Consider the following 26289-nt stretch of genomic DNA (forward strand, 5'->3'; position numbering starts at 1 on the left):
GCGCATGATAATGCGATGTTTTCGATATGACGTTTGTCTCAGTGAATTTTACTTCATGATCACCCACTTAGTAAACATGTTCCGCTACTGCCGATTTACGCGTACGTCCCAGGCCGTAATCCCTCTTGTAGGGATAAATCGGCGGTGGTGGAACAACAGAAAAGAGGAAACTGTTAAATTGTTCAAATGGCTCTGAGCACTATGGGACTTGACATCTATGGTCATCAGTCTCTAGAACATAGAACTACTTAAACCTAACTAGCCTAAGGACATCACACAACACCCAGTCATCACGAGGCAGAGAAAATCCCTGCCCCCGCCGGGAATCGAACCCGGGAACCCGGGCGTGGGAAGCGAGAACTCTACCGCACGACCACGAGCTGCGGACAGGAAACTGTTAAATGAGAAAAAAAGGATTTGGATGTTGCACCGTAAGAATGACGAGCGATTACTTTCAATCGAGAGTGTTGGCATTACCAGAGATAATTTTGTAGCCGACATCACTTGTTGGAATGTGGTGCCCTCTACACTGCCCATATATTCGGCGTTCTCTCAATCCCTGGATAATGACTGGGTGTTGTGTGATGTCCTTAGGCTAGTTAGGTTTAAATAGTTCTAATTTCTAGGTGACTGATAACCATAGATGTTAAGTCTCATAGTGCTCAGAGCCATTTAGCCAATCCCTGGATGCAGTTCGCCGCCTTACCCCTGAAGATATCTCCCGCAGTCGGAGATGAAACGTTGGGAGAAAGTTTTATACATCGATCACGGCTTTTTAGTCCGGAAGTTTCGTGTGAAGTCTATACCGACCGTAAAAGCTTAATTTGGATGAGCCGGCTCAAAAGTTCTTCGTCGCTTGTGGTGTTAGACCGTTTCTTAATACAGTACCTCCCAATGTGTAATCAAATCCACTTTTCCTTTCATCCTAATTTTGTCCGTGGTTCCCTCCTAAGCGCTTCACACAGCGGCGCTCTGATAAACAACGATTGTCTTGTGTGTTAACAGAGGCACCCCGTGGAGTGTTCCGCTGCTGGGGACTAGCTCGCTTGTGAATGCTGAGAATAACACGGTATGAAGCTAACCATTAACTCGGCTGCAATCTTCCGGAGCGTTTATTGGGGCAAATCGCCAGACACTCGCCCGCGCTGAGCGGCAAACAGTCCTGCCCGATTTAAACGCTCGGGAATATTTAGACTGCCAGATGGTGCCAAGAGACTAGAGCAGAATTTCCCGTCTCACATGATAAATGACTCATCCAAAATTACCACTCTATTAATAATATGCAACAAAATCAAACAGCTTCTCACAATTACTCAAAAAATTATAGTTTTAGGTAATATTTAAAATTACACTGTTTTGCTTTCATTAGTACATACAGACGCTAATGGTCCAGTTTCTCATTAATGAAGCTTCTAATATTTAATAACTTTCTTCTGATCTGTGCATCTTTTCAACTAACTTTGCATTTATACAGATACAAGTAAAGGCTTTTTCTGCTGTAGGAGGATGTATTAGATAAGTCAAAGTCTCACAGATGTTCGGCTGTATATACTCATGAAACACGACAGCCTTCATAATATTACAGAACGACAAAGAAGGCTGTCGCTAAATTTAAAAAAAAAATTAACAAATGCCAAAATTTTCACATCTTTCAGTTCAGTGTTTTTGTCTGTAATTATAATACTGTGTCGCTAAAAAACTGAATTCATATGTTGGAAAATTCTGCTAAAATAAACATACAGGCGAATATCTGTAGATACATTACTGATTAAAATTAGAATCGCGCCCTGCGGCCTCTGTCATTCCTCGCGGCTGAACGTTTGGTTCCTTAGAATTTCAACAATAAGTTTATTCGAAGCTGTCTTCAAGATATATAAGGACAGGAATTAAATCTGCCTCTCAAATAAGGCATGTGTAACGCAGTATTGCTATTTTAAATATAAGAGAAGAACGGAAATTCATCAATTCGCTGAAAAACTGAAATGACCATAGTTATCGAACAACAATAAACAGTTAAATTTGAATCTTTGGCAGTGGTAAGTTACTGCGGCACCGCATTGAAAAGTTTTCAGTACGTCCACAAATACGCTCTACTATTTTACGAATAAACTGGAAAATGAATGACAACAAAGGAACATCTCTCTAGGCATGGTGTTTGTATATTATTAAATTTGGAAAAACTGGCTATATCTGTGCACTGGTGGTTAAGAAACTGGAGACTCGTTTTATCTGAAATCAGTACTCAGTGGACTGTGATAGAAACGTAAGAAGAAATAATGTTCTGTTTATGTTTTTATATATAGTTCTCTTCTACTGCAATAGAAAGACCCAAAAAAATGAAAAAGACTGAAACCATAAAGTAACTGACAAATTTCATTACTTTTCGTTTCTGGCATTGTGCATTCCTAGCTTCCTTCGATATTGCACAACTCATAGCTTTAGACTATCACCTCTCGAGATTTCTTTTCAGCCAATGTTCACTGTCAGCCATAAGAACTGATGTATCAACAGCTGATACCGTTTTTTATTCGTTGGCGGGAGTGCTAGTTTAGTTAGAAATAACAAAATATTTTTCTTTGATGAGACGAAAGACCAGATGTTGTCTGTATACGCTGAGGCTCGAAAATCGTGTTACGTCTTTTTCTGCACATCAAGTAGTACGTAGCTGCCTGTTATGGCATGATACTTCTATAGGTGATGCTGAATCCAACTATCTCTTCGGTTTTACTTTGTTGGCTCTAGTATTTGAAACACTGTACATTTTATAAAAAGAAGTAAATGAGACCGAGAAATACTATAAGAAAAAAATCGCTACTAAAAATAGCGTGCATGTGTTACCATATCACTATAAACTCAATATATGGAACCACACATAAAACTGGAGCTTACATATATCATTAGGTTCACAATTATTGAATCCCTGTCTGTTTGATTTTCTCTTATGTGGATTACCAAGGGAGTTGTGTTGCAGGCTTAAACAGTAGTCCACTTTCGTATGCCTGTCCCATCTAGCCCGATGTCTTTCCTCCAGCACTTTGATATCCCCATAGGACCTCTTTCACTGTTCCTCACCGAAATCGCGAAAATTTTACTGAAAGTCTTTGTAAGTGGCTGTGGAGAAAGTGGAGATAGTTTGTAAATATGTTGTGGATCAATTCCTCATAGTTGTGCGATTTAAGGTTGCCCAAGATATTCCTTACAACAGAGACAAAACTGTTCCAGGCACATGCTTCATGTCTGTCATTACCGTCGTAAAATCTCAATTATTGATGAACATGAGAATCTGAAGACCCTCGAAGATCCCATTTTGAGTTTTTCATTACTAAGGCCAAGAAAGGATCTGCAGATATACATGATAGAATTTCCATTTCTATCCAACTGCTTCACAAATTTCTCCATTAAAAACAGTTTAATGTGCAATTGCGGGAAAGTTTTATTTTCTGTCAACCAGAGGTTCATTTCTGATGTTTGCTGCATCAACTGCCAAGTTTTTGCTTTCAGGCCATGTTACTTTTCTCCAAGCTCTACTAAAACCGCATGCATATGAGACATGGGTTCTCTGTATAGCCACATAGCTGCACAAGCACGAAATTGAGCGTCTTCGTACCAACACAAACAAACCACTTGTGCTGACGGCAACAGTGTATCTGCAGGACCATCCTGACAGTTTCATATTCCTCATATAGCTTTGTTGAAAGAGCAATTGTGATACATGCGTAGCAGTTACCGTTATTTAATAGCTCACACTGCAAGCTTCTCGAAGATCTATATACAAAAGCCTCGAATCCTATCGATATTCCGGTAAAATCATTTTGATAAGTACTTAAGGGTTTTTCCGCAGTACACAAGTTCCCTTAAGTGTGGAAGAAACTAATTTTCTCTACACCGGTAAATTGTAATCTTAGCTTCTGTCTTCAAATACTTCTTTTCTTTTAACCTAGATGCCAACAGTTAAGGTACTTTCTTAGACAGACTGAAGTCTCACATCTGACTGCTGAGTTCTCCCTGGAAGAACTTCTTGGGGTGTTACAGCATTTCCTTCTAATTCAAATCCACTGCTACTGACACCGCCCAATTCTTTGATATTTGACGATGGAATTTTTGCAGTTACAGGAACATTTATGTTTACGGTACAGGTCGTTTTCTGACTTTCCACTTCTTTGTATCTGCTCAGCAACTTATCGCGTTGGTTTCTTGCCCCTCTACCCATCAAAAGTGAAACATTTTCCTTCCCCATTTGTCCACTATCTTAGGCAGTCCACAGAACTTTTAGGAACAGCTTGCGAGGTTTGCAAGGTATAATCGCTTAAGAACTCAGCGCTATTCTTCCTGTTGTTTTGAAGAATATATTCGTCACAAATATAATAGAACTCATCAGTATAATTTAAACAATCTGTTAGTAAAGAATTTATACTTGAGCACAGATTGAGCGACTCAAGATAGTTAAAGTAACTTCTTAGCAAAGAACTGTTGTCTCCGCGAAAACAGAAACGGAAGAAATAAAAACATGATTAAAAATCTAAGCAAAATCCTATATTACTCACATAATATTACGGAAAAAAGACACAGAAAACTAACATTAAAAATAAAAATAGCCCCAGATTTTGTGGAACAGCTGTCTACGGAGACGGAGAACTCCTGTCCCTGTAAAAACAGAAGCGGTAAAAATAAAAACATGATTAAAAATCTAAGCAAAATGTAATATTAACTACCATGACATTACAGAGAAAATACACAAAAACTAACATTAGAAATAAAAAATAGCTCCGTATTTTGTGGAACAGCTGTCTACAGATATGGAGAACATCAAACCGCAACGATTTTCTGGGGAAAACCTTTTACTTGAAAGACTAGAGCCAATTTGAAAAACCAGAAAATAGATTTGGGTTCAGGATCACCCTAACATTGAAGTCAGTCCTTTAGACATGCCCAAATGGTTTAATTGGTAAACGAGACTGCTTCCTGTCTGACACAAATTTTCATTTGCTATGTGATATTGATAACAGTAGTGTAAAATAAATATGATATCGAGGAAGCATGATATGAGTAGATGGGTGAAGCAACTTTGACATCAAAAGCAAAGTGAAAGGTGAAGGAAACAGCTGTACTCGCACCAAATGTTTCCTCGTAAATAAAGAAAACGTTTCTGAAACTGTACATCTGGTACAATAGATTGAATGCAAGCGAAATAGGGAAGACGCAACAAGGAAAAATGAATGCATTTAAAATGTCTTGTTATAGAAGGATTTTCAAAATTACGTGTTTATGTTACACATAAACTAGACATGTACAAGACGGAATGGATATGGAGAGAAAACTGTATGGAAAACCACTTACCAGGATATGGACAAGTTAGTGGAACATGTGTTTAGGCAATGAGGAACCATTAGAAAGAAAAGCAGAAGAGTCAGACACTAATTAGAAATGTGGGTAATAAATTACTGATAAGAGGAGACCGCAACGTCCGGACCGCGTATTTACTTTAAACTTTGTGCAAGTTTACTAGTACATTAGGACAACATAATTTGCAAGTAGTAATCGAGAGAGAAGTTTCACGCTACACTGGTGGGCGTTCAAACACTGTAACTGGTGGACCGCTGGATCGAATCCCGCTCATGTTATTCATTTAATTTATATGTTTCTCAACACTAGTTATGTTATTTTGTACTTATTACATTTGAAAGGTAATATGATGAAACGACACGTATATTTCCACGAACTTTTATTGAATTTCCAGTGTTATCTCGCTGTTTATTAATTTTTGTTATTACAAGTATTATGCGACTTTCATTTCTGTAACCAGTTTAAAAGCTTTATCAAGCGCCTTCAGACTTGTTCATGTTTTATTGATAACGAACGAGAAATTTTTTATCATGAAGATACTATTAAAATACATTCAGTCGTACATCGCCAATTTTCGACACCGTTATTTACGAAAACGTTGCGTTTCCCATAGTTGCATCCAAATTGCTTAGTTTCTCCGCGGAAACTCTGAAGATTTCGTGTGCATTTGGGAAAACTGCATTCATTCGCTGTAGTAAACGCCGTTTTTATTTATTTTTTCCACGTCTGTATGGAAAAAAGCATTCTGCAGCTTTTAGTATAGAAACCGCATCCGACGATTAATCGTACATTATCCTCATATTTTGCCATTTGTAACTCTTTGTAGTATCGAATAAAGTTATTTACACCTTTATTTATCGATGTTTGAATTGGGCTTTCCAAGCCTGTCCAGATGAATCAAACGGCTCTAAGCACTATGGGCCTTAACGTCTGAGGTCATCAGTCCCCTAGACTTAGAACTACTTAAAATAGGTAACCTAAGGACATCACACACACCCATGCCCGAGACAGGAAACGAACCTGCGACCGTAGCAGCAGCGCGGCTCCGGACAGAAGCGCCTAGAACCGCTCGGCCTCAACGGTCGGCTCCATACCTGTCTCTCGTACTTGAAACCTGTGCCTCGCAGATCGAAGTTTCCAGGTGCAAAGCAGTCCTCGCTACCTCACCCAATTACAGATAGTAGGAATTTCTGAAATCACGACAGGCGTAATTTTCAGGAAAACTTAATACGTTTGGTCGTTTACTTACCAATGGTTATTAACGTAATATTTGTTGTGGTAATAAAAATTAGCTGACAACCAGACAACATTGGAAATTCAATAAAATTTCATGCAATAACATGTGTCTTTTCATCATATTACCTTCGAAATGTGATGTGTATACCATAGTATGACTAGTGTTGAAAAAAATATGAATTAAAAGAAAGTCATGAACGGGACTCGCTCCAGCGATCCACCGATTGCTGGGCTTGATAGATAAAGGCATGACCGCTACCATCTCGTGCTCAGGGTCGCAACGCACCGGCACATCAATGACGCGTAAAATTTCTGTTGTGATTTTCTCGACGTCGCGAATTCTTTACAGACGAATGGAAAAACTGGTAGAAGCCGACCTCGGGGAAGATCTGTTTGGATTCCGTAGAAATATTGGAACACGTAAGGCAATACTGACCTTACGTCTTATCGTAGAACCAAGATTAAGGAAAGGCAAATCTACGTTCCTAGCATTTGTATACTTAGAGAAAGCTTTTGACAATGTTGACTGGAATACTGTCTTTCAAATTCTAAAGTTGGCAGGGGTAAAACACAGGGAGCGAAAGGCTATTTACAATTTGTACAGAAACCAGATGGCAGTTATAAGAGTCGAGGGGCACGAAAGGGAAGCAGTGGTTGGGAAGGGAGTAAGACACGGTTGTAGCCTCTCCCCGATGTTATTCAATCTCTATAGTGTGCAAGCAGTAAGGGAAACGAAAGAAAAATTCGGAGTAGGTATTAAAATCTATGGAGAAGAAATAAAAACTTTGAGACTCGCCGATGACATTGTAATTCTGTCAGAGACAGCAAGGGACCTGGAAGAGCAGCTGAATGGTGTCTTGAAGGGAGGATATAAGATGAACATCAACAAAACCAAAACGAGGGTAATGGAATGTAGTCGAGTTAACTCGGGTGATGCTGAGGGAATTAGATTAGGAAATGAGACACTTAAAGTAGTGAAGGAGTTTTGCTATTTGGGGAGCAAAATAACTGATGATGGTCGAAGTAGAGAGGATATAAAATGTAGACTGGCAATGGGAAGAAAGCGTTTCTGAAGAAGAAAAATTTGTTAACATCGAGTATAGATTTAAGTGTCAGGAAGTCATTTCTGAAAGTATTTGTATGGAGTGTAGCCATGTATGGAAGTGAAACATGGACGGTAAATAGTTTTAACAAGAAGAGAATAGAAGCTTTCGAAATGTGGTGCTACAGAAGAATGCTGAAGATTAGATGGGTAGATCACATAACTAATGAGGAGGTATTAAATTGAATTGGGGAGAAGAGGAGTTTGTAGCACAACTTGACAAGAAGAAGGGATCGGTTGGCAGGACATGTTCTGAGGCATCAAGGGATCACCAATGTAGTATTGGAGGGCAGCGAGGAGGGTAAAAATCGCAGAGGGAGACCAAGAGATGAATACACTAAGCAAATTCAGAAAGATGTAGGTTGCAGTAGTTACTCAGAGATGGAGCTTGCACAGGATAGAGTAGCATGGACAGCTGCATCAGATCAGTCTCAGGACTTAAGACCACAACAACAACAACAACTTGGCCGTTATGTTGTCCTGATAGATAGCTAAAAATGTACGAAGTTTGCACCTCGTGAGTATGTTAGGTGTACGCAGCGATGAAAAGTATATCACAAGATAAGAAGAGATGCAGAGCAGTATCAGACCACCTGAAAGACTGGTAACTTAATAATATTAGGTGGGAGATCGGGGGAATTCCGAAGATGTGCGGCATAACGAGAAAATAAAATAATTTATACATACTGTACCGGAGGAGGCGTTGGCGTTTTGGTTCCTCAACCTCCGGCTGTGCTAGGCCAAAGAAAATGAATTGCTAGACCAAATTCCCGGTTAAGGACCAAGCGAGCTGCTGGGTGACGTAGGCCGCAGGTCGCAGGGTGCGGTGTCGGCGGCGGTTAGCGTACAGCGGTGTGGTGGCGCAGGGCCAGACGTACCACCACATCATCCCGTACGCGGGGCACATGCGGCTGACGGCGGTGTCGGCGCCCACCTTCTCGACGCGCACCAGGCCCTCCGTCATCATGGCCGAGATCGACCGCATCAACCACCGCATGCGCCCGTCTCTCGCCTACCAGCCCGCCGAGGACTTCCTCAACTCCAGATCCATCGTGGTAAGCCGACCTCCTTGTTCACTGTCTCTTCCGCTTTTCCACCAGTCTCTCTCGTTAGCTGACGTGCTGCCACCCTAATGTGAGGTGAATGGTGGGGTGTTGCGCAGTAGCGTCCAAAAGTGTACCGTGGTTCCACGTGCCTTGCATGTTTTGGGGTGACTTGAAAATTGAGTAGGCCTAAGGTCGCTAACGCTGGTTAAATCTGTTGGTGCGACATTTTCACCCCAATACTTGGCCAGCAGCAGGAGGGGAGGTGGTGGCGTAGAGTTCCTGAACACTGGATCTTACACCTAAGTCCGGGATCAAATGGTAAGTCTGTCTGTACTGTCTCATGAAGGCAGGACATACGACGCTGTTGATGGTGACCTGTCCTTCAGATGGGAACGAACTACACCACTGGCCATTAAAATTGCTACACCACGAAGATGACGTGCTACAGACACGAAATTTAACCGCCAGGAAGAAGATCCTGTAATATGCAAATTATTAGCTTTTCAGAGCATTCACACAAGGTTGCCGCCGGTGGCGACACCTACAACGTGCTGACATGAGGAAAGTTTCCAACCGATTTCTCATACACAAACAGTAGTTGACCGGCGTTGCCTGGTGAAACGTTGTGATGCCTCGTGTAAGGAGGAGAAATGCGTACCATCACGTTTCCGACTTCGATAAAGGTCGGATTGTAGCCTATCGCGATTGCGGTTTATCGTATCGAGACATTGCTGCTCGCGTTGGTCGAGATCCAATGACTGTTAGTAGAATATGGAATCGGTGGGTTCAGGAGGGTAATACGGAACGCCGTGCTGGATCCCAACGGCCTCGTATCACTAGCAGTCGAGATGACAGGCATCTTATCCGCATGGTTGTAACGGATCGTGCAGCCACGTCTCGATCCCTTAGTCAACAGATGGGGACGTTTGCAAGACAACAACCATCCCGCACGAACAGTTCGACGACGTTTGCAGCAGCATGGACTATCAGCTCCGAGACCATGGCTGCGGTTACCCTTGACGCTGCATCACAGACAGGAGCGCCTGAGATGTTGTACTCAACGACGAACCTGGGTGCACGAATGGCAAAACGTCATTTTTTCGGATGAACCCAGGTTCTGTTTACGGCATCATGATGGTCTCATCTGTGTTTGGCGACATCACGGTGAACTCACATTGGAGGCGTGTATTCGTCATCGCCATACTCGCGTATCACCCGGCGTGATGGTATGGGGTGCCATTGGTTACACGTCTCGGTCACCTCTTGTTCGCATTGACGGCACTTTGAACAGTGGACGTTACATTTCAGATGTGCTACGACCCACGACTCTATCCTTCATTCGATCCCTGCGGAACCCTACGTTTCAGCAGAATAATGCACGACCGCATGTTGCACGTCCTGTACGGGCCTTCCTGGATACAGAAAATATTCGACTGCTGCCCTGGCCAGCACATTCTCCAGATCTCTCACCAACTGAAAACATCTGGTGAATGGTGGCCAATACACCAGTCACTACTGTTGATGAACTGTGGTATCGTGTTGAAGCTGCATGGGTAGCTGTACCTGTACACGCCATCCGAGCTCTGTTTGACTCAGTGCCCAGGCGTATCAAGGCTGTTATTACGGCTAGAGTTGGTTGTTCTGGGTACTGATTTCTCAGGATCTATGCACCCAAATTGCGTGAAAATGTAATCACATGTCAGTTCTAGTATAATATATTTGTGCAATGAGTACCCGTTTATCATCTGCAGTTCTTCTTGGTGTAGCAATTATAATGGCCAGTAGCGTAGGTGCTACGCAGATGGCGATCCATTTGTTGCTATTCGAGACGAGTGGCCCACGCACTGGCAGCTTCATCATAATCATTAACAACGCTAACATACTATTACACTATACACATACTCATTACAATCCCCCCAATCTCCTAGACGATACAGCCATACTCACTACACTTCTAAGACACCAAAAGGGCAAGAATTATATGTATAAAAAGGTTTGTGCCATGCCGTAAACTACACTCCACGCTAAAGCAACGGCCCCGAGCTCGAGTATCGGTCTGGCATATAGTATTAATCTGCCAGGAAGTTTCATACACTATTATAGTTCATCATCATGCACTCTTTTCTAAAATACCAATAAAACTCATTCAGAGACAGAACTAAAAAACTAAACTAAACTCCTCCCGAACAGGCCATGAAGGCCCAACGGTACCGACCGGCCGCCGTGTCATTCTCAGCCCACAGGCGTCACTGGATGCGGATATGGAGGAGCATGTGGTCAGCACACCGCTCTCCCGGACGTATGTCAGTTTCCGGGACCGGAGCCGCTACTTCTCAATCAAGTAGACCGGGTGGTCACCCATCCAAGTGCTAGCCCAGCCCGACAGCGCTTAACTTCGGTGATCTGACGGGAACCGGTGCTACCACTGCGGCAAGGCCGTTGGCCTCACAGACCGAATAACAGCTAAAAATTCTCGCTCTTTCCTAGCGTTCGGGTCATCGTAGTGTCCACGAATATCATGATTTGTCAAATTTTATTTGATTTCAACTTTGTGGCCGGATGGCCTCCCTTTCGCCACAGTCGTCAGTTAACCTAACGAAAGGAGTTGGTGTACAACATTTACCTGTGTATCATGAAAACTTGTGTTATTCTACTCTATAATTGGCAGTCAAGTGAAACCCAAACACCCCCCACAATGGGACAATGGTTCCATTCAAAAGTAATCACCATACGCGTTATTTATCCCACTGGGAAACGAGACAATCAGTTCCTGTTGCAGAGAACAACTTTGGCCGCTGACGGATCCTCAATCGCACCCACTCTTGCACTTCCTCGTTCGACTGAAACCGACATCCACGCAGGTCGTTCTTCAGGTCGCCAAAAATGTGAAAATCGCCCGCTGAAGGAGCAAAGCTGTACGGAGCATGCTGCAGTGTTTCCCAACCAAATCACTGAAGCGTAGACTTCGTCCGATTGTCTGAAAGTCACTAGCTCTTCGATATTTAACAGCTAAACGAAAACACTAGACCAGTCTGCCGATAACGAAGGTCATAACCCGACACCTGCGTGCACCTGTGATGTGGCATTATGCCGTTCAACTACCACACTGGTGACCGTGTCGTAACGTAACAACTGTGGAACCGCCTATCAGGTCGACTGTCTGTTATGACAGGTGTTCGGTTTTCATTTGACTGCCTCTTGCAGTTGTTTGTGTGTCTTATTCTCTAAGGCGGAGAAAGGGCTGGTTCAGCATTTGCCTGAACAGACAATACACCTAAAAACGATATTAAGGGTAGCTGGTGTGTCAGAGCTGACGTCGTTAATCTGCCGCGCAGTTTCTATCGACAGCTGGCTGCCCCACTGGACGCACTGCTTAATTAATTAAGCTATACTAGAAGGTCAAAAACAGTGGCAGAGCAGAAGCACTGTAAACCAGAGATTTCCCCCCTCCCTCGAAAACCAGTCCGTGAATAATACAAAGTTCATTGCAGTCAGAGAAATGCAGTATCCAAGTCCGATCTGATCGATGTAGCGATGTGATGATTTGTATGTATGTAGTCAGCGCAGTCTTTACGAAAGAGATAAAGAGGGTCTCAAGTTGCCTTGCTCGTATGCCTCACTCAGCTAGAGAGGTTGTGCCCAGAACACGTAACGTTACTGAGGGCATAACACGTGGCATGTGGAAGAATCATCACTATTGACCTTGTAACGATCGTTGATAGCCAGTATTACGGGAGTGTGTATGTCCGGTTGGACGGCGCTTTCGTTATTGTCGATTCTTGACAGAGATTGCGGTATGATAATTTCTTCCGCCTCCGATGCCAGAGAAGAGTCCTTGTCATTGCCGTTGGCGGATGTGGAAACCAATTCTAGTTCAGTTCCCAGTGAAGCTGCAGGACATTCGCTAATAACTTCATGCTAGTGTACGTTTGATGACTGTTATCTCGTTGTCATAGTGTTGCTTATGCATGACACAAAGAACCATTGCTGTTGTTTGTGTTTGTTTGTATTTTCCAAGAAACATAGACTGAGTTCTCACTTAGAGTATGTACTAGCGTTGCCAGTTTTCAGCATTGGGCAGCTAAGGAGAGAAACACTGAGGGCAAGCTGGCGACGTCGGAATGTATTTTCTGTATTGAGCTGCAGAGAACGATCTCTCTGCTCCTGATATACATACTACTTGGAACATCTAGCTGCTTTGTTGCTGTCCATTGAAATTGCATTTGTCTGTTGTGCTGGTCACATTTTTATTGGTAGAATTTCTATGTTCATGACGTGCGAAATGTTGGCGTTTTTTAAGGCGTAAGTCTCCTTGGTCATCTTTTCATCATAACAGAATCCCTCATCTGTACATTTACAAGGGGCGTTCGATAAGTAATGCAACACATTTTTTGTTCTGAAAGCAGATTGGTTTTATTCAGGACTCCCACATACCATATTATTTCTTATTTTTTTGGTTACAAAACCCTATTTTTTTAAATAGTCTCCGTTCAATGCGACAGTCTAACGCCACCTTACTGGGAGGGCCTCCATGCATGCATGGTACCACTGTATTGGTCGACGTCGGAGCCAACATGTTGCTGGATCAATAACATCCCCATCATCAACATACTGCTTCCCGCAGTGTACATCCTTCAGTGGGACAGACAGATGGAAGTCGAAAGGTGCGCAGACTTGAGTGAGGCCTTGCATTGTCAGGGAGAAGAGAAATTCGTTTGCATCACCTCGAATGAGAGTGTCCGCACGTTCCAGCACTGTAGGACTCACAGCTGTGGTCGGCCAGGTGGCGCTTGGGAGATCGGACAGGAGCTTGTTGCGATGATGACAGAGGCCTCGTGTAACGCCTTGCCGTGCGTTTGTTCACTGCCATGTCACCGTAGACATTCTGCAAGCGCCTATGACTATCTGCGATGCTCCGGTTTTCCGCCAAAAGAAACTCAGTGACAGCACTCTGCTTGGAATGCACCTCCGTTACAGACGCGATTTTGAAAACTACGTAAGCGCCGCCATCTATCTGTAAATCATGAAACTACAGGGGCGAAAGTGGGAATATTCCACGATGTCTCACAAGAAATTCTGCAGTTTTTCAACCGAAATTGGCCGAAAGAAATATGTGTTCCAATACTTCTTAAACGCCCCTCATATTTCTACAATTTTCTCAAAGCTGCATTTACCGAATAATGGATTAGAAGCGGAGTTCCTGTTTGTGCATTTGACACTTAAGCCAATTGTTTTTTACTGTGGGGAGGGGGTACCTACAACCATCTCAGTAGAGGTGGACAAGGAATCGATGAAAGTATTATCATCAGCTGTTGTGATTATCGAAACACGCAAGGGGTATTTAAAAGGACGCTACAGTATCGGGAGACATGTTTAATTTCAGATCTCCTATGATCTCCATTCCCACCTTTCTTCTTGTCCCATTTTCATGGCTATCTTTGTCGCTGACATCTCAGTTCGCTTGTGTCCTATCGTGTCTGTTTCACGTATATTTCTTGTAATGCGTATTTGAAATAAAATCTGGGAATGTAAGGGGGCGTCGTCTCAATGGCAGCGGATCACTAAGCGGAAAACGGCAAGTAATGTGGCCATTGAGATAGGCGAGTGGTTGCTAACGCCATTAGCCAATTGAAGCAGGGCCCAGTTCACCACTGTATCGTTCTAGGGATAAAGATTCGTGCAATTGTATATCACTGCCTGGCGTCTGTAGAAATAATGATATGTGACCTTTGGTAGGTGTACAAGGGAAGGTAGTCTTACTTTAGTATTGTCATTCCTGTCACATGGCCTACCCTTAAATCAGAAGTCATACAATTGATGTTTATTTATTATTTCGTGCTTACTGTCACTGTATCTGAGATGAAGCCTTTTCCTATTTAACTTGACAGCATATGTGTTTTCCGTTTCCTAAATTAGATTTAGCCTCTGTTACACAAAATCTGTGACGACAACGAAAGAATATTGCTTACAATGACGACAAAATCAATAAATATTTTGATAATTGTTGCAAACCCGTTTTCATAACAGAATCACGTACCTTGATTACCGCCCGCGACTGACGTATTCAAACCTGATGTTAGTGTAAGAGGATATTTTGAAAATGGTACAAAAGGATTTTTGCTATATACGAGCAGTATTTTCAACAAAGATTGTTAGCCATTTGAACTGATAAAGGCATCTTCCCTCGAAGTTTCATCGGATAAAGCGTCTCAACAAAATGGTTCAAATGGCTCTGAGCACTATGGGACTCAACTGCTGAGGTCATTAGTCCCCTAGAACTTAGAACTAGTTAAACCTAACTAACATAAGGACATCACAAACATCCATGCCCGAGGCAGGATTCGAACCTGCGACCGTAGCGGTCTTGCGGTTCCAGACTGCAGCGCCTTTAACCGCACGGCCACTTCGGCCGGCTGCGTCTCAACACTTACGCACTTTTCTTGAACGTACAAGTGTAAATTGTGATGCTATTTGGAGACCGCCTCCGTAAATGAGTACACTCCTGGAAATTGAAATAAGAACACCGTGAATTCATTGTCCCAGGAAGGGGAAACTTTATTGACACATTCCTGGGGTCAGATACATCACATGATCACACTGACAGAACCACAGGCACATAGACACAGGCAACAGAGCATGCACAATGTCGGCACTAGTACAGTGTATATCCACCTTTCGCAGCAATGTAGGCTGCTATTCTCCCATGGAGACGATCGTAGAGATGCTGGATGTAGTCCTGTGGAACGGCTTGCCATGCCATTTCCACCTGGCGCCTCAGTTGGACCAGCGTTCGTGCTGGACGTGCAGACCGCGTGAGACGACGCTTCATCCAGTCCCAAACATGCTCAATGGGGGACAGATCCGGAGATCTTGCTGGCCAGGGTAGTTGACTTACACCTTCTAGACCACGTTGGGTGGCGCGGGATACATGCGGACGTGCATTGTCCTGTTGGAACAGCAAGTTCCCTTGCCGGTCTAGGAATGGTAGAACGATGGGTTCGATGACGGTTTGGATGTACCGTGCACTATTCAGTGTCCCCTCGACGATCACCAGTGGTGTACGGCCAGTGTAGGAGATCGCTCCCCACACCCTGATGCCGGGTGTTGGCCCTGTGTGCCTCGGTCGTATGCAGTCCTGATTGTGGCGCTCACCTGCACGGCGCCAAACACGCATACGACCATCATTGGCACCAAGGCAGAAGCGACTCTCATCGCTGAAGACGACACGTCTCCATTCGTCCCTCCATTCACGCCTGTCGCGACACCACTGGAGGCGGGCTGCACGATGTTGGGGCGTGAGTGGAAGACGGCCTAACGGTGTGCGGGACCGTAGCCCAGCTTCATGGAGACGGTTGCGAATGGTCCTCGCCGATACCCCAGGAGCAACAGTGTCCCTAATTTGCTGGGAAGTGGCGGTGCGGTCCCCTACGGCACTGCGTAGGATCCGACGGTCTTGGCGTGCATCCGTGCGTCGCTGCGGTCTGGTCCCAGGTCGACGGGCACGTGCACCTTCCGCCGACCACTGGCGACAACATCGATGTACTGTGGAGACCTCACGCCCCACGTGTTGAGCAATTCGGCGGTACGTCCACCCGGCCTCCCGCATGCCCACTATACGCCCTCGCTCAAAGTCCGTCAACTGCACATACGGTTCACGTCCACGCTGTCGCGGCATGCTACCAGTGTTAAAGACTGCGATGGAGCTCCGTATGCCACGGCAAACTGGCTGACACTGACGGCGGCGGTGCACAAATGCTGCGCAGCTAGCGCCATTCGACGGCCAACACCGCGGTTCCTGGTGTGTCCGCTGTGCCGTGCGTGTGATAATTGCTTGTACAGCCCTCTCGCAGTGTCCGGAGCAAGTATGGTGGGTATGACACACCGGTGTCAATGTGTTCTTTTTTCCATTTCCAGGAGTGTATATACTCTGTTAGTTTTATGTGTAGAAGTCACCACTGTGCTACGTATTCCTCTGCGTTTGATGTTCCATCAGTGGTTTCCCGTTTTCGTAGAAGATAAGCCTCGGTCTGTCGAGTAAATTGCCGTTCGATTACAAAGGTACGTTTACGCTGCAGCGGTACAGGTCGTAGGTCACACGTCGCCTTGTTGGCGCATTTAACCTAAACCTGCGTTCACCTCTTCCCCACTCCTGTTCCCTGACTCCAACACCATCCCCATACGGCACTGGGATTCGTGACCACTCTCAGTATTTTTTGAGCAACAATACTGTGTCACATAATGCGCGCAAGTGCAACTACGGCACGATATTATTGCACAATGTTTATGCCTGGGACGCGCTGTAGCGACTGGAGTTATCTCATGTTTAGAACGCGAGGTTTCAATGATCGCAGCTGTCGTCACATCAGTGAGACAGATAAATCAAAGGATGACCCCAACACATTTTCCCTATCAGACGGCGAGAGCGCCACTCACCTGCTGGTCTTCTGTCCCTGGTACGTAGACATCAGTCTTGTTCACCAACTTTCTGAGCTTTGTTGCCAAGTCGGTGATATAATTAATAAAAAAATAGACAGGGGAAAGCTAGAGTAAATGAAAGGGCTTCAGTGAAGTTCAACGTGAAAGTATATTTTAAAGCGGAAGAAACATAAATCAAGATAGCCCAGTCACACAATTACATTTGTCCACTCCCAATTACAAACGATTTATCGAGGTTCATTCGTGCAGCAGACCAGATCTTACACTCGACAAATACTTCCAGAAGTTCAATGAAGACAATGAAATCGGAAATCAGTACCGAGAGAGAGAGAGAGAGCCTTAAGAAAACTCGCCATAAGGAGCGATTTTAATATTAACTGAATGATGAACAAGGAAAATGAAACTTCCTGGCAGATTAAAACTGTGTGCCGGACCGAGACTCGAACACGGGACCTTTGCCTTTCGCGGGCAAGTGCTCTACCATCTGAGCCACCCTAGTACGACTCACACCCCACCCTCACAGCTTTATTTCTGCCAGTACCTCGTCTCCTACCTTCCAAACTTTACTGCAGAATCTCTCCTGCGAACCTTGCAGAACTGCCACTCCTGAAAGAAAGGAGTTCGAGTCCCGGTCTGACACACAGTTTTAATCTGCCAGGAAGTTTCACATCAGCGCACACTCCGCTGCAGAGTGAAAATCTCATTCTGGATCTCCTAGTCCATTCGTCCTGTATAATATCCGCTTTTGTTTTCAAGACAAGCAGCTCAATCGCAGTACACGCTATTTGCACATAGTCGAGTGCCGACATGTTCGATACGAAGGCTGAGTTCTAACTGACATTTCTCGGACGTCTGGATCGTAATTTTAATTAATATTCATCGGTTTTGAAGCTGCATTTGATGATATGTGCTTTTAACGAATAACTCTTGCCCCACCATAGAGTTACCGCGAAATATGATTCTGTTTCCCTGCGGGGACTGGTTTCAGGTATACTCACTTCTCTCTGCACGTAAAAAATGATAAAAGGTCTTCAGCTAGTCAGTTTTTGTTATGCGTCATTGCAAAAGAAGGCACTGTCGACACTCCTGAGACAAAGCCAACGGTTGGCTGCAGCAGCGGAGGCAGTCAAGAGTAGGTGTCTGCTATTTAGACCGGCAGATGGTATCTGGAGCAATTGGAAGACGCCCAAGCCGACTGTCCTGGCAACATGCCTCTCTGAGGCAATAGGCGTTGCGCAAGGTAAACTTGAACCCCGTTTATCCTCAATGACTTAACGTCTTACAAGCACACTAGCGGTAATTTACACGGCTCTGCAGTTTATTTGGAATGGGTTAAGTTGCCTCAGAACATCTCCATTTGTTACGACGCAATTAGCCGTGGACAGCCTGGCAGCGGCAGGTTTTGGAAGAGAATGGTTTGCACATGAATCTTCGAACATTGAACTGCACGGTTTTATTTCAGGGAATGTATACGAATGTTGCTCAACAGCCCCTCTGCATGCTCTTACACACAGCAGTTATCGCTACCTATTTATGTAGAGCAAGAGCATCATAATAAAACTGAAACGAACTTCGTCTCGTCGTCGAAGATACCGTGATGTCGTGCGAAGCCTTATTGCGGCTGCAGTCGGAACACACCACAGTGGAGTCCCATTTGACGGCGGAGCAGCTGTCATCTCACCCTCTGCAATCAAAGAGGGAGACGACCTATAAACACCACAAAAACTGATTAGAATTTCACACTAGCGTATGGGAATACATTTGCATATTTTTCTAGGTGTCCTGTACACAAGAATAAGTCAACTACTGATGAATAAGTTTCAACATCGAAACCGTAACTGTTATAAACACCAACTCTCTCACAGATCGCCCACAACTTCCCTCCTACACCCCAGAGGATTGCTGGCTGACACCTGAGTTTTTTCTCTCCAAAAAACTCCACAAATTATTTGAACATAGAGGCTTTACAGCCACTTAAGTATTAAGAGGGGAATGGTTGGCAATCTCGTTGTTTATCATACAATGAACATGTATTATTAATGTTATTTATCCAAAAGATACTTACAACGTTAAATACTCAGCTTTTGAGTGTGATGATGACATATACTGGGTGAACCCAAACTCCAGCGACATTTTGTTCACGGGTATTTTCTGAGTATTTTTGTGTGATGCATCCATGGCTTGCAATAGCTCATAACATAGTAATAATGCAATTACGATTTATTCTGTTTTTATCCCCGTTTCCTTTGGTTTTTACGAAAAGACCGGTACGACAGTCAAAAAGCCTGTAATGAGTAATTATCAAAAAGCACAACACAAAACACAGAATAGTACAGCAGCTTTTAGACTGATATGAAACACTTGTGATGTGGTTGGTGTTACACATAGGTATAAATCAGCCTAGCATCAGTGTGTTACTCTCCCAATGCATTCAGTAAACACTCACACGAGGTATTTATTACCCAATTCTTCATCAGTAGTCCTATCAGTCCTGCTGCATATTACTGTTAATGAGCAACTAACGCTGCTGAAAAGACAAACCCAAAACGGAACCGAATAGTGCTGAAACCGAGTTCGAAGGTGAAGTGAAAAACTGTTGTCAACACAAGGACCGCGAGTGGATGGAACAGCTTTGTTTCCAAACCAGACAAACAGTGCATATCATCGACATTTGCGCTATTGTGTAAAACAGATACAAAGATAAATGAGTGAAAGAAATCAAAATAACTGCAGTTGTTCTGTAACGATCCACTAGAGACCATAGGTCCCTTATCCAAAAATACTCAAATAATATCCCTGAATAACCCCAGAAATTTTATCAGTGGAGTTCAGTTTCACCCCGCACACATTTATAGATTTTTTAAAAATAATGGCATGTGCTTGCAATTGTGGATTCATGAATAAATAGTTTTAACATTCAAAGGTGACGATGATGTTTTTCAAAAAGTATTCTATCTCATTTACGTACAATGTAGATAGAAGATACCTATTGTAAAGTGGTAATATTAGTAATGGGTTTATCATTAAGGACTCGACAACTTTGAAAGCTCATACTGATTTATCCATTTAACTTACAGGCGTGGTTTCGATGTCATTTTATACACAAATACATCACGTTTTTTACCTTATGCCTAGACAGGCTCAATGTGACTTCCATTGGTTATGTGGCACACATCCCATCTGAATTTGATTTCTTGCCAAACTCGCTACAGTATGTCAGGTGTGACTTATTGAATTGAGAGGTGGGTTCTAGTTCTGAACTCTGGTATAGAAGCTGGTAAAGGTGGAACAAAGATAGTATCCTTGAGGAACCCCAAAAGAAAAAATCAAGAGATGTCAGGTTCGGTGTAAATGGGGGCCATGAAATTGGAGCACCTCAGTCCATCCATTTACATGGAAGGTGGACATTTAGGAAACCCAGGACGTCTGAGATGTAGTGTGGCAGACTGCCATCTTGCATAAACTGTATGCTGCGTTCTGGGGATTTTGTGGGATTAGAAAGTTTTCCAGTATATCAGAGTACGCTATTCTGTTGATAGTTTTCTCTTGGAAAAAGAAAGTTCCGTAAACTTTGCTCTTGCTGAATGCACAAAACACAGTCAATTTTCAATTTTTGGGCTATGACATTCATGTTCCAGAATTTTCATGGATTTTCACTGCCCCAAACCCTACAGTTGCTTATTAATTTTATCACTTAGCACTTTGAAGACTGGACACTTAGAGGAATACTTTGCTGTGGAGACTGGTCATCTCCGCCATTATTTAAAGCGTTACTTGCACATGTATGATTGACATATCTTCAAGAGTAATTTCTTGCTCACTCAACAAAACACAAAGGAATTACAGACCTTGAATCTTAATTCATAGAGGCTGCTGGATCAAAATGGTGTCTGTGTTTTTAAGACATGTTAGAAAGGACAGGCACAACATATCCGTCACTCAACAAACGTGATGCATTCGTGGCAGAATTACAGCAAACTGCAAAACCTAACGAGTACTGCACGAAATTGCATGAGTGTGACCACAATTTGGCTCAGCCATCCGCGACAGCGGCTGTTACATTCGCTAATATTTCTTTCGAAATAAGTCTAGCAGTTGACAACAGAAGGCAGCACTTATCAAGGGACAGTCAGCGAGACGTCCACATTGTTTACATACGAAATGAGTCCCAGTCCAATTTTCGAGCAACTCGTGGCTCATGCGTCGAGAAAATCGCGGCCCTAACTATACTTGGGTACAGTCTTTTGAACACAGTGATGTGGCCTGAGATATGCTCGGGCTTGGTCTCCAAATTTTTAAGTGAAAAATGGACTCATCACTAAAGATTAACTTTCCAATGAAACTTCGTTGTCATCCAATCGATATAACATTTCCACACAAAAACCCGTACAAGCAGTCTTATCAGTGTTTTTTTAGTTCTTGTACCATTGCAAACTTTGAGATACAACAATTTTCTTAACAAACTCCAGGCAGCCATTTTTGGAATGCCTTGCTCTCGAGAAGCACGCCAGATTTTGTAGGACTGTTCACTTGCTCTAGGACATCTTCAGACACTTGGGGACAACTTGAGGATTTGTTATGCCTTACCGGACATAAAACAGTAAAGTCACTCATAAATAGTAGACCTACTTGGAGGTTCTTTACCATACTCTGTACAAAATTTACGGTGCGCAATTGTCGCAGACTCCCACTCGTCAAACCAAAACACACAGTGGGCACACTCGAGACTTGCTAAGGCAGCCATCTTTGCTGCAAGTGCCGCTAGCGCTTGCGGTGGCGTGATTATGCACTAGTGAACCACGTGATTCAAACACTTCATCTACTGTCCTTTAAGATGACACCAAGACTAAGTCTGTAAGTCGTATAAATAAATATGTACGAATTTTCAAAGTTGTACAGTTATTTTTGTGACACCCTGTATATCTAGAGAATTGTTTTGTAATAAACTGTCTTCGTTTTGTTCGTCCCTCCAGCTTGCACAAAACGTAACGTAAGTTTTCACAGATCTTGGGTACCCTGTTAGTGTGTATTGAGTGTGGTATCTTGTTTGACTGTCAGGTCGCTGCCCTGTTCGCAGACGGCCGTCGCTTCTGGCCCGCTCTCTTGCTGACCCGCTGTAGGCAGGACAGTTTCCGTTTGTTGCAGTCGTTCGACGACGAGGCGCGCGCCATCCGCGGCCAAGCGGCGCACCTGCTCAAGCGCATCCACACGCCGGTGCCCAGGGCCCTGAGGCCGCTGCCCGTCATCACCACGGGGTGAGTCTCTCTCTCTCTCTCTCTCTCTCTCTCTCTCTCTCCCTCCGTCTCTTTCCTTGCGTCCCACCCTCCCCGTTAAGACCGGTATTACACTATTATATTTCTTTGACAAAAATTTGATCAAAGATATGATCAAATATTCGTCAAATTTGTTTGACAAAGATGTTTGATGTCACGCTAAAAAGAGGTATTTCTAGGGTTACCAGATTATCTAACGGAAATGTAGGACACAATGGTAAAAAATGTACGACATTTGTCAAGAATGTAGGACATTATCGCTCAATGAAAAAAAAAGATGTACACTTCAAATTTAAATGATATAATACCCACAGGCATATACATTAATATATTATTGTTAATTCTGACACATACAATGTTAAATGTGATAATCAACAGCAGTCAGTTATATTTCTCTGAAGATCTAATCTTGTGCAACATTTAGCTTGTTTGAAATATAATCAAAAAATTCCAAACAACTGAAGTTTTTAAAATTATACTTTACAAAAACAATACCTTTGACCGAATCAACAGATAATCTGCTCAAAATTGTCAGCTTCTTTATCAAGGCCCTCCTCCCTAACACTTATCAAGACCTTTTTCGTCTTTAGTGACATGAAATTACCCTCTAATCTGTTCTTAAGAAGACAACGCACATTATCTAAAATTGCGATCTTCTCAACAATCGATGTTTGTTCACTTTGAAGTTGTTGTATCCCATGGTGGAACACAAACACCAGTGAATGTAAGTAATATAAATAAACCTTACTCAAACCGTTTTCAAAGAAAATCTTTAGAATACAGTGTAATACCGTATTACACTGTCGTCATATTTTTCATCAAATTTCAAGATGGCAGACAACAACCTCTTATTGTGCGCTGCAGTTGCTAGGACGACAGTTGCATTGTGTGTGTATTTGGAAGAAAAAAAGGAAACATACTGTATTTCGATGAAGCCATAGGTATTATGTTGAGATAATAAAAGCATTCAGCAAAATGTGTCTCGAGAACTGCTAATGGAGGACGTAAATTACTTACCAATGGGTGAGAGTGTATTTCAGTATTTGCTCAGTAAAGTGGCTTCTCATGTTACAAAAGAGAATACTCTTTTTGAGAAATGCTTTACGTGCGGAAGACAGGCAAGCTGCGACACTGGAATTTCTTGACACAGGAGAGAGCTACTCTAGTTTACAACACAGCACTCGTCTATCACATTACACATTAACCAAAGTAATTCCAGAAAGGTGTGAAGCGACTTATAAAGCACTGAAGGGGCAATATGTGAATGTAAATAAATGTTTAGTACAATATATGAGCAATAAGAACTATTTTTATTTTTGAATAATGTAATTAGTGTTCCAACAACTACAAAATTAATAAAAAGTACGAAACAGATGAAGCGCTTTTTAACTTGTGGAATCTAGAGTTCAAGGATAAACAAAGTAGAATGGAAAGCTAAGAATGTTTTATTTTCTATTCTCTATTCCGGCTAGCTGAAAAGCTGCCTGGATGTTTCCAGATGTAGAGGTGGATGGCTGTAGCTGTGATTGTGGACATGAAGTCGCCTGCAGTATATTCCACTTGCCCATCAACACACAATTAATAGCATACACTGTGCCCCTTGCTCACCCCAACCTTGTCGAGACAAGTTTATTAAAAATATAAAAAAAGAGTCGAAGGAACACAGCAACTTTTAAGCCATATTTACAAACACACTACTGAGACGTCAAATAGCTGTAGCGACACCAGCGCTCCAAGCGGTTGCATTTCACATTGCAGTGAACAGAAGACAAACGACTTTTATGATCAAATCTACGGCAAGGCCCTAGATTTGATCATATTTATTTGACGACAGTTGACATTTGACAAAGTTCCCTATTACACGATCAAATTTCTTTGACATAAATATTCGACATATCAACTTTGACAAAGAAATTTGATAGTGTAATACCGGCCTCAGAGCCGTAACAGTTGAGGTGGACTCGGCGCAGAAGCTCCACCCTACTACCGCGACGAGTCACGTAACATAGTATTGTTTACGTTTCTACGGTAACGCCTCACTATAGCTCGCGACTATGATTTCCAAGAAGTATTGACGGCAGCCATTTTCACTTTCCGCTTGAAAGTTGGGATCAGTGCTGCCACCTTTTAAAAGGACCTTTCTTTTGGTGTTACAGTGCGTTTACACGTTTGCAACTTTCCATACACTAAAGGTGTGCGTAGCCGTTGCTAAAGCAGGCTTTTGAGAAGAATGGGTACTCTAATAAGGAAATAACGACCGAATAACAGGAGGCCTAAGGACAACGATAGGACACAGAGATGGGCGAACGCGGTTCCTCTATCCTTCATCAAAACAGTAACGGATCAAATCGGCAAGATTTTAAGGAAACATAACGTTCGACCGATTTTCAGACCAACTAAGAAAATAGGCCAAGCACCTCGTTCCCTTAAGGATAAACGTCCCCCTCTGTCTGCAAGCGGTGTATACAAGTTTCCGTGTAGATGTGGTAGGGTCTACATTGGAACTACAAAGAGAAATGTGAATACACAGTTGAAGAAACATAAAAGTCTTTGCCGACTAGGGAAAACAGACAAGTCAGCCGTGGCAGAACATGCTCGTCAGTCAGGTGATCACGTAGTGAAATTTTCGGAAACTGAAGTTTTATGTACTATGACGAACTATTATCCACAGCTGTATAGAGAAGCCATCGAAATTTAAAAACATGGGGATAATTTTAACAGAAAAGAAGAAGCTATGAAACTCAGCGATATGTGGACAGTGGCGCTACAGAATCGATGATAAGTTTTTATCTTTGACGTACTATGATCAATAATTATATTTATCCTTGACAAGGTTTATCTCTGCTATCACGTGAAATCCAGACCACTCCCACTTTCCATGGTATTTAGGTCGTTCTTCGACGTCCGATTCGTCAGTTGGCAAGACTGAGCACAACCAGGAGCACATCTGAAGATGTCCAACGTAGCTTTGGACGAAACGTCAGGGATACAAGAGTTTCATGGAACACGGCCATACAACCCGGAAGAATTCTCGGCAGCTGAAACATCCGGTTGTGAAAGCCTTCATTGTATCATTATGAAGACTGTTGCACAGCCATACACACGAACAGTTGTCTGTCAATTTTTAGCGTAAAACGTGAGTCACCTGAAAAGGTCACATGTCGCCACTCCGTGTATATCCAGTTGAGCTATTGGCGTGCAAATTCCAGCCTTCGTCAACGATGAACTACAGTCAACGTGGGTGCATGAACCAGACGCCTGCTGCAGAGGCTCATACGCGGCAATGTTCACTGAATGGTCACTGAGGAGACAGTGTTGGTAGCCCCTTGGTTTATGTGAGTGGTCAACTGCTCAACAGTTGCATGTCTTCGCCCATACACATCTCTGCAGCTATCGTTCACCCCAGTCATCTATGGCTCGTGATGCACTACAGTTGCCTCGGCGCATTCTACCGTGCACAGAATACTACCACCAGAGCGTCATGCAAAAAGTTTATCAACTCAGCCGTTTGGGAAATGATTCCATCCTTAGCCAGTGATAAATCGCTCCATTTCCGTGTTAAAACAGTGACTGCACTATCTTCGCCACCCCCCCCCCCCCCCCACCCGTGGACACGTTTTATATATTCTCCACTGCTAGTGCTGTTGCCTGCCACTTGTAAGTGGTTATTGCACTTGGCGTCACGTTAATGTGACAAGAGTGTGTGTAACGAGTGAATAAGTCAATGCTGTTGTCGGAACTCATGAACTAAGGGGTAAAATGCACAAAATGGAAACAAACACAAATCTGCCATCCGAGAACTATGGCCTCCTTTTGACAACAGAAACGAGAACACATCCAAGAACTGAAAAGC

The 26289-nt window shown here is 43.2% G+C and overlaps 1 protein-coding gene across 7 annotated transcripts in view; it reads left to right on the forward strand.

The window, feature by feature from the left end:
- The window catches only part of LOC126169406 (uncharacterized), a 121008-nt gene that overhangs the window by 66060 nt on the left and 28659 nt on the right, over positions 1-26289 (forward strand). For 3 of the 7 annotated variants that reach the window (XM_049920638.1, XM_049920643.1, XM_049920639.1), the window contains 2 exons: positions 8548-8736; positions 22222-22418. In XM_049920638.1, the coding sequence (XP_049776595.1) occupies positions 8548-8736; positions 22222-22418 (386 nt within the window). Of the gene's footprint in view, positions 1-1005; positions 1070-8547; positions 8737-22221; positions 22419-26289 lie in introns of all 7 variants that reach the window. The other 4 variants (XM_049920644.1, XM_049920645.1, XM_049920642.1 and 1 more) reach the window with 3 other exon arrangements.

This window comes from Schistocerca cancellata, chromosome 1 (genome assembly GCF_023864275.1).
Source record: "Schistocerca cancellata isolate TAMUIC-IGC-003103 chromosome 1, iqSchCanc2.1, whole genome shotgun sequence".
NCBI lineage: Eukaryota > Metazoa > Arthropoda > Insecta > Orthoptera > Acrididae > Schistocerca > Schistocerca cancellata.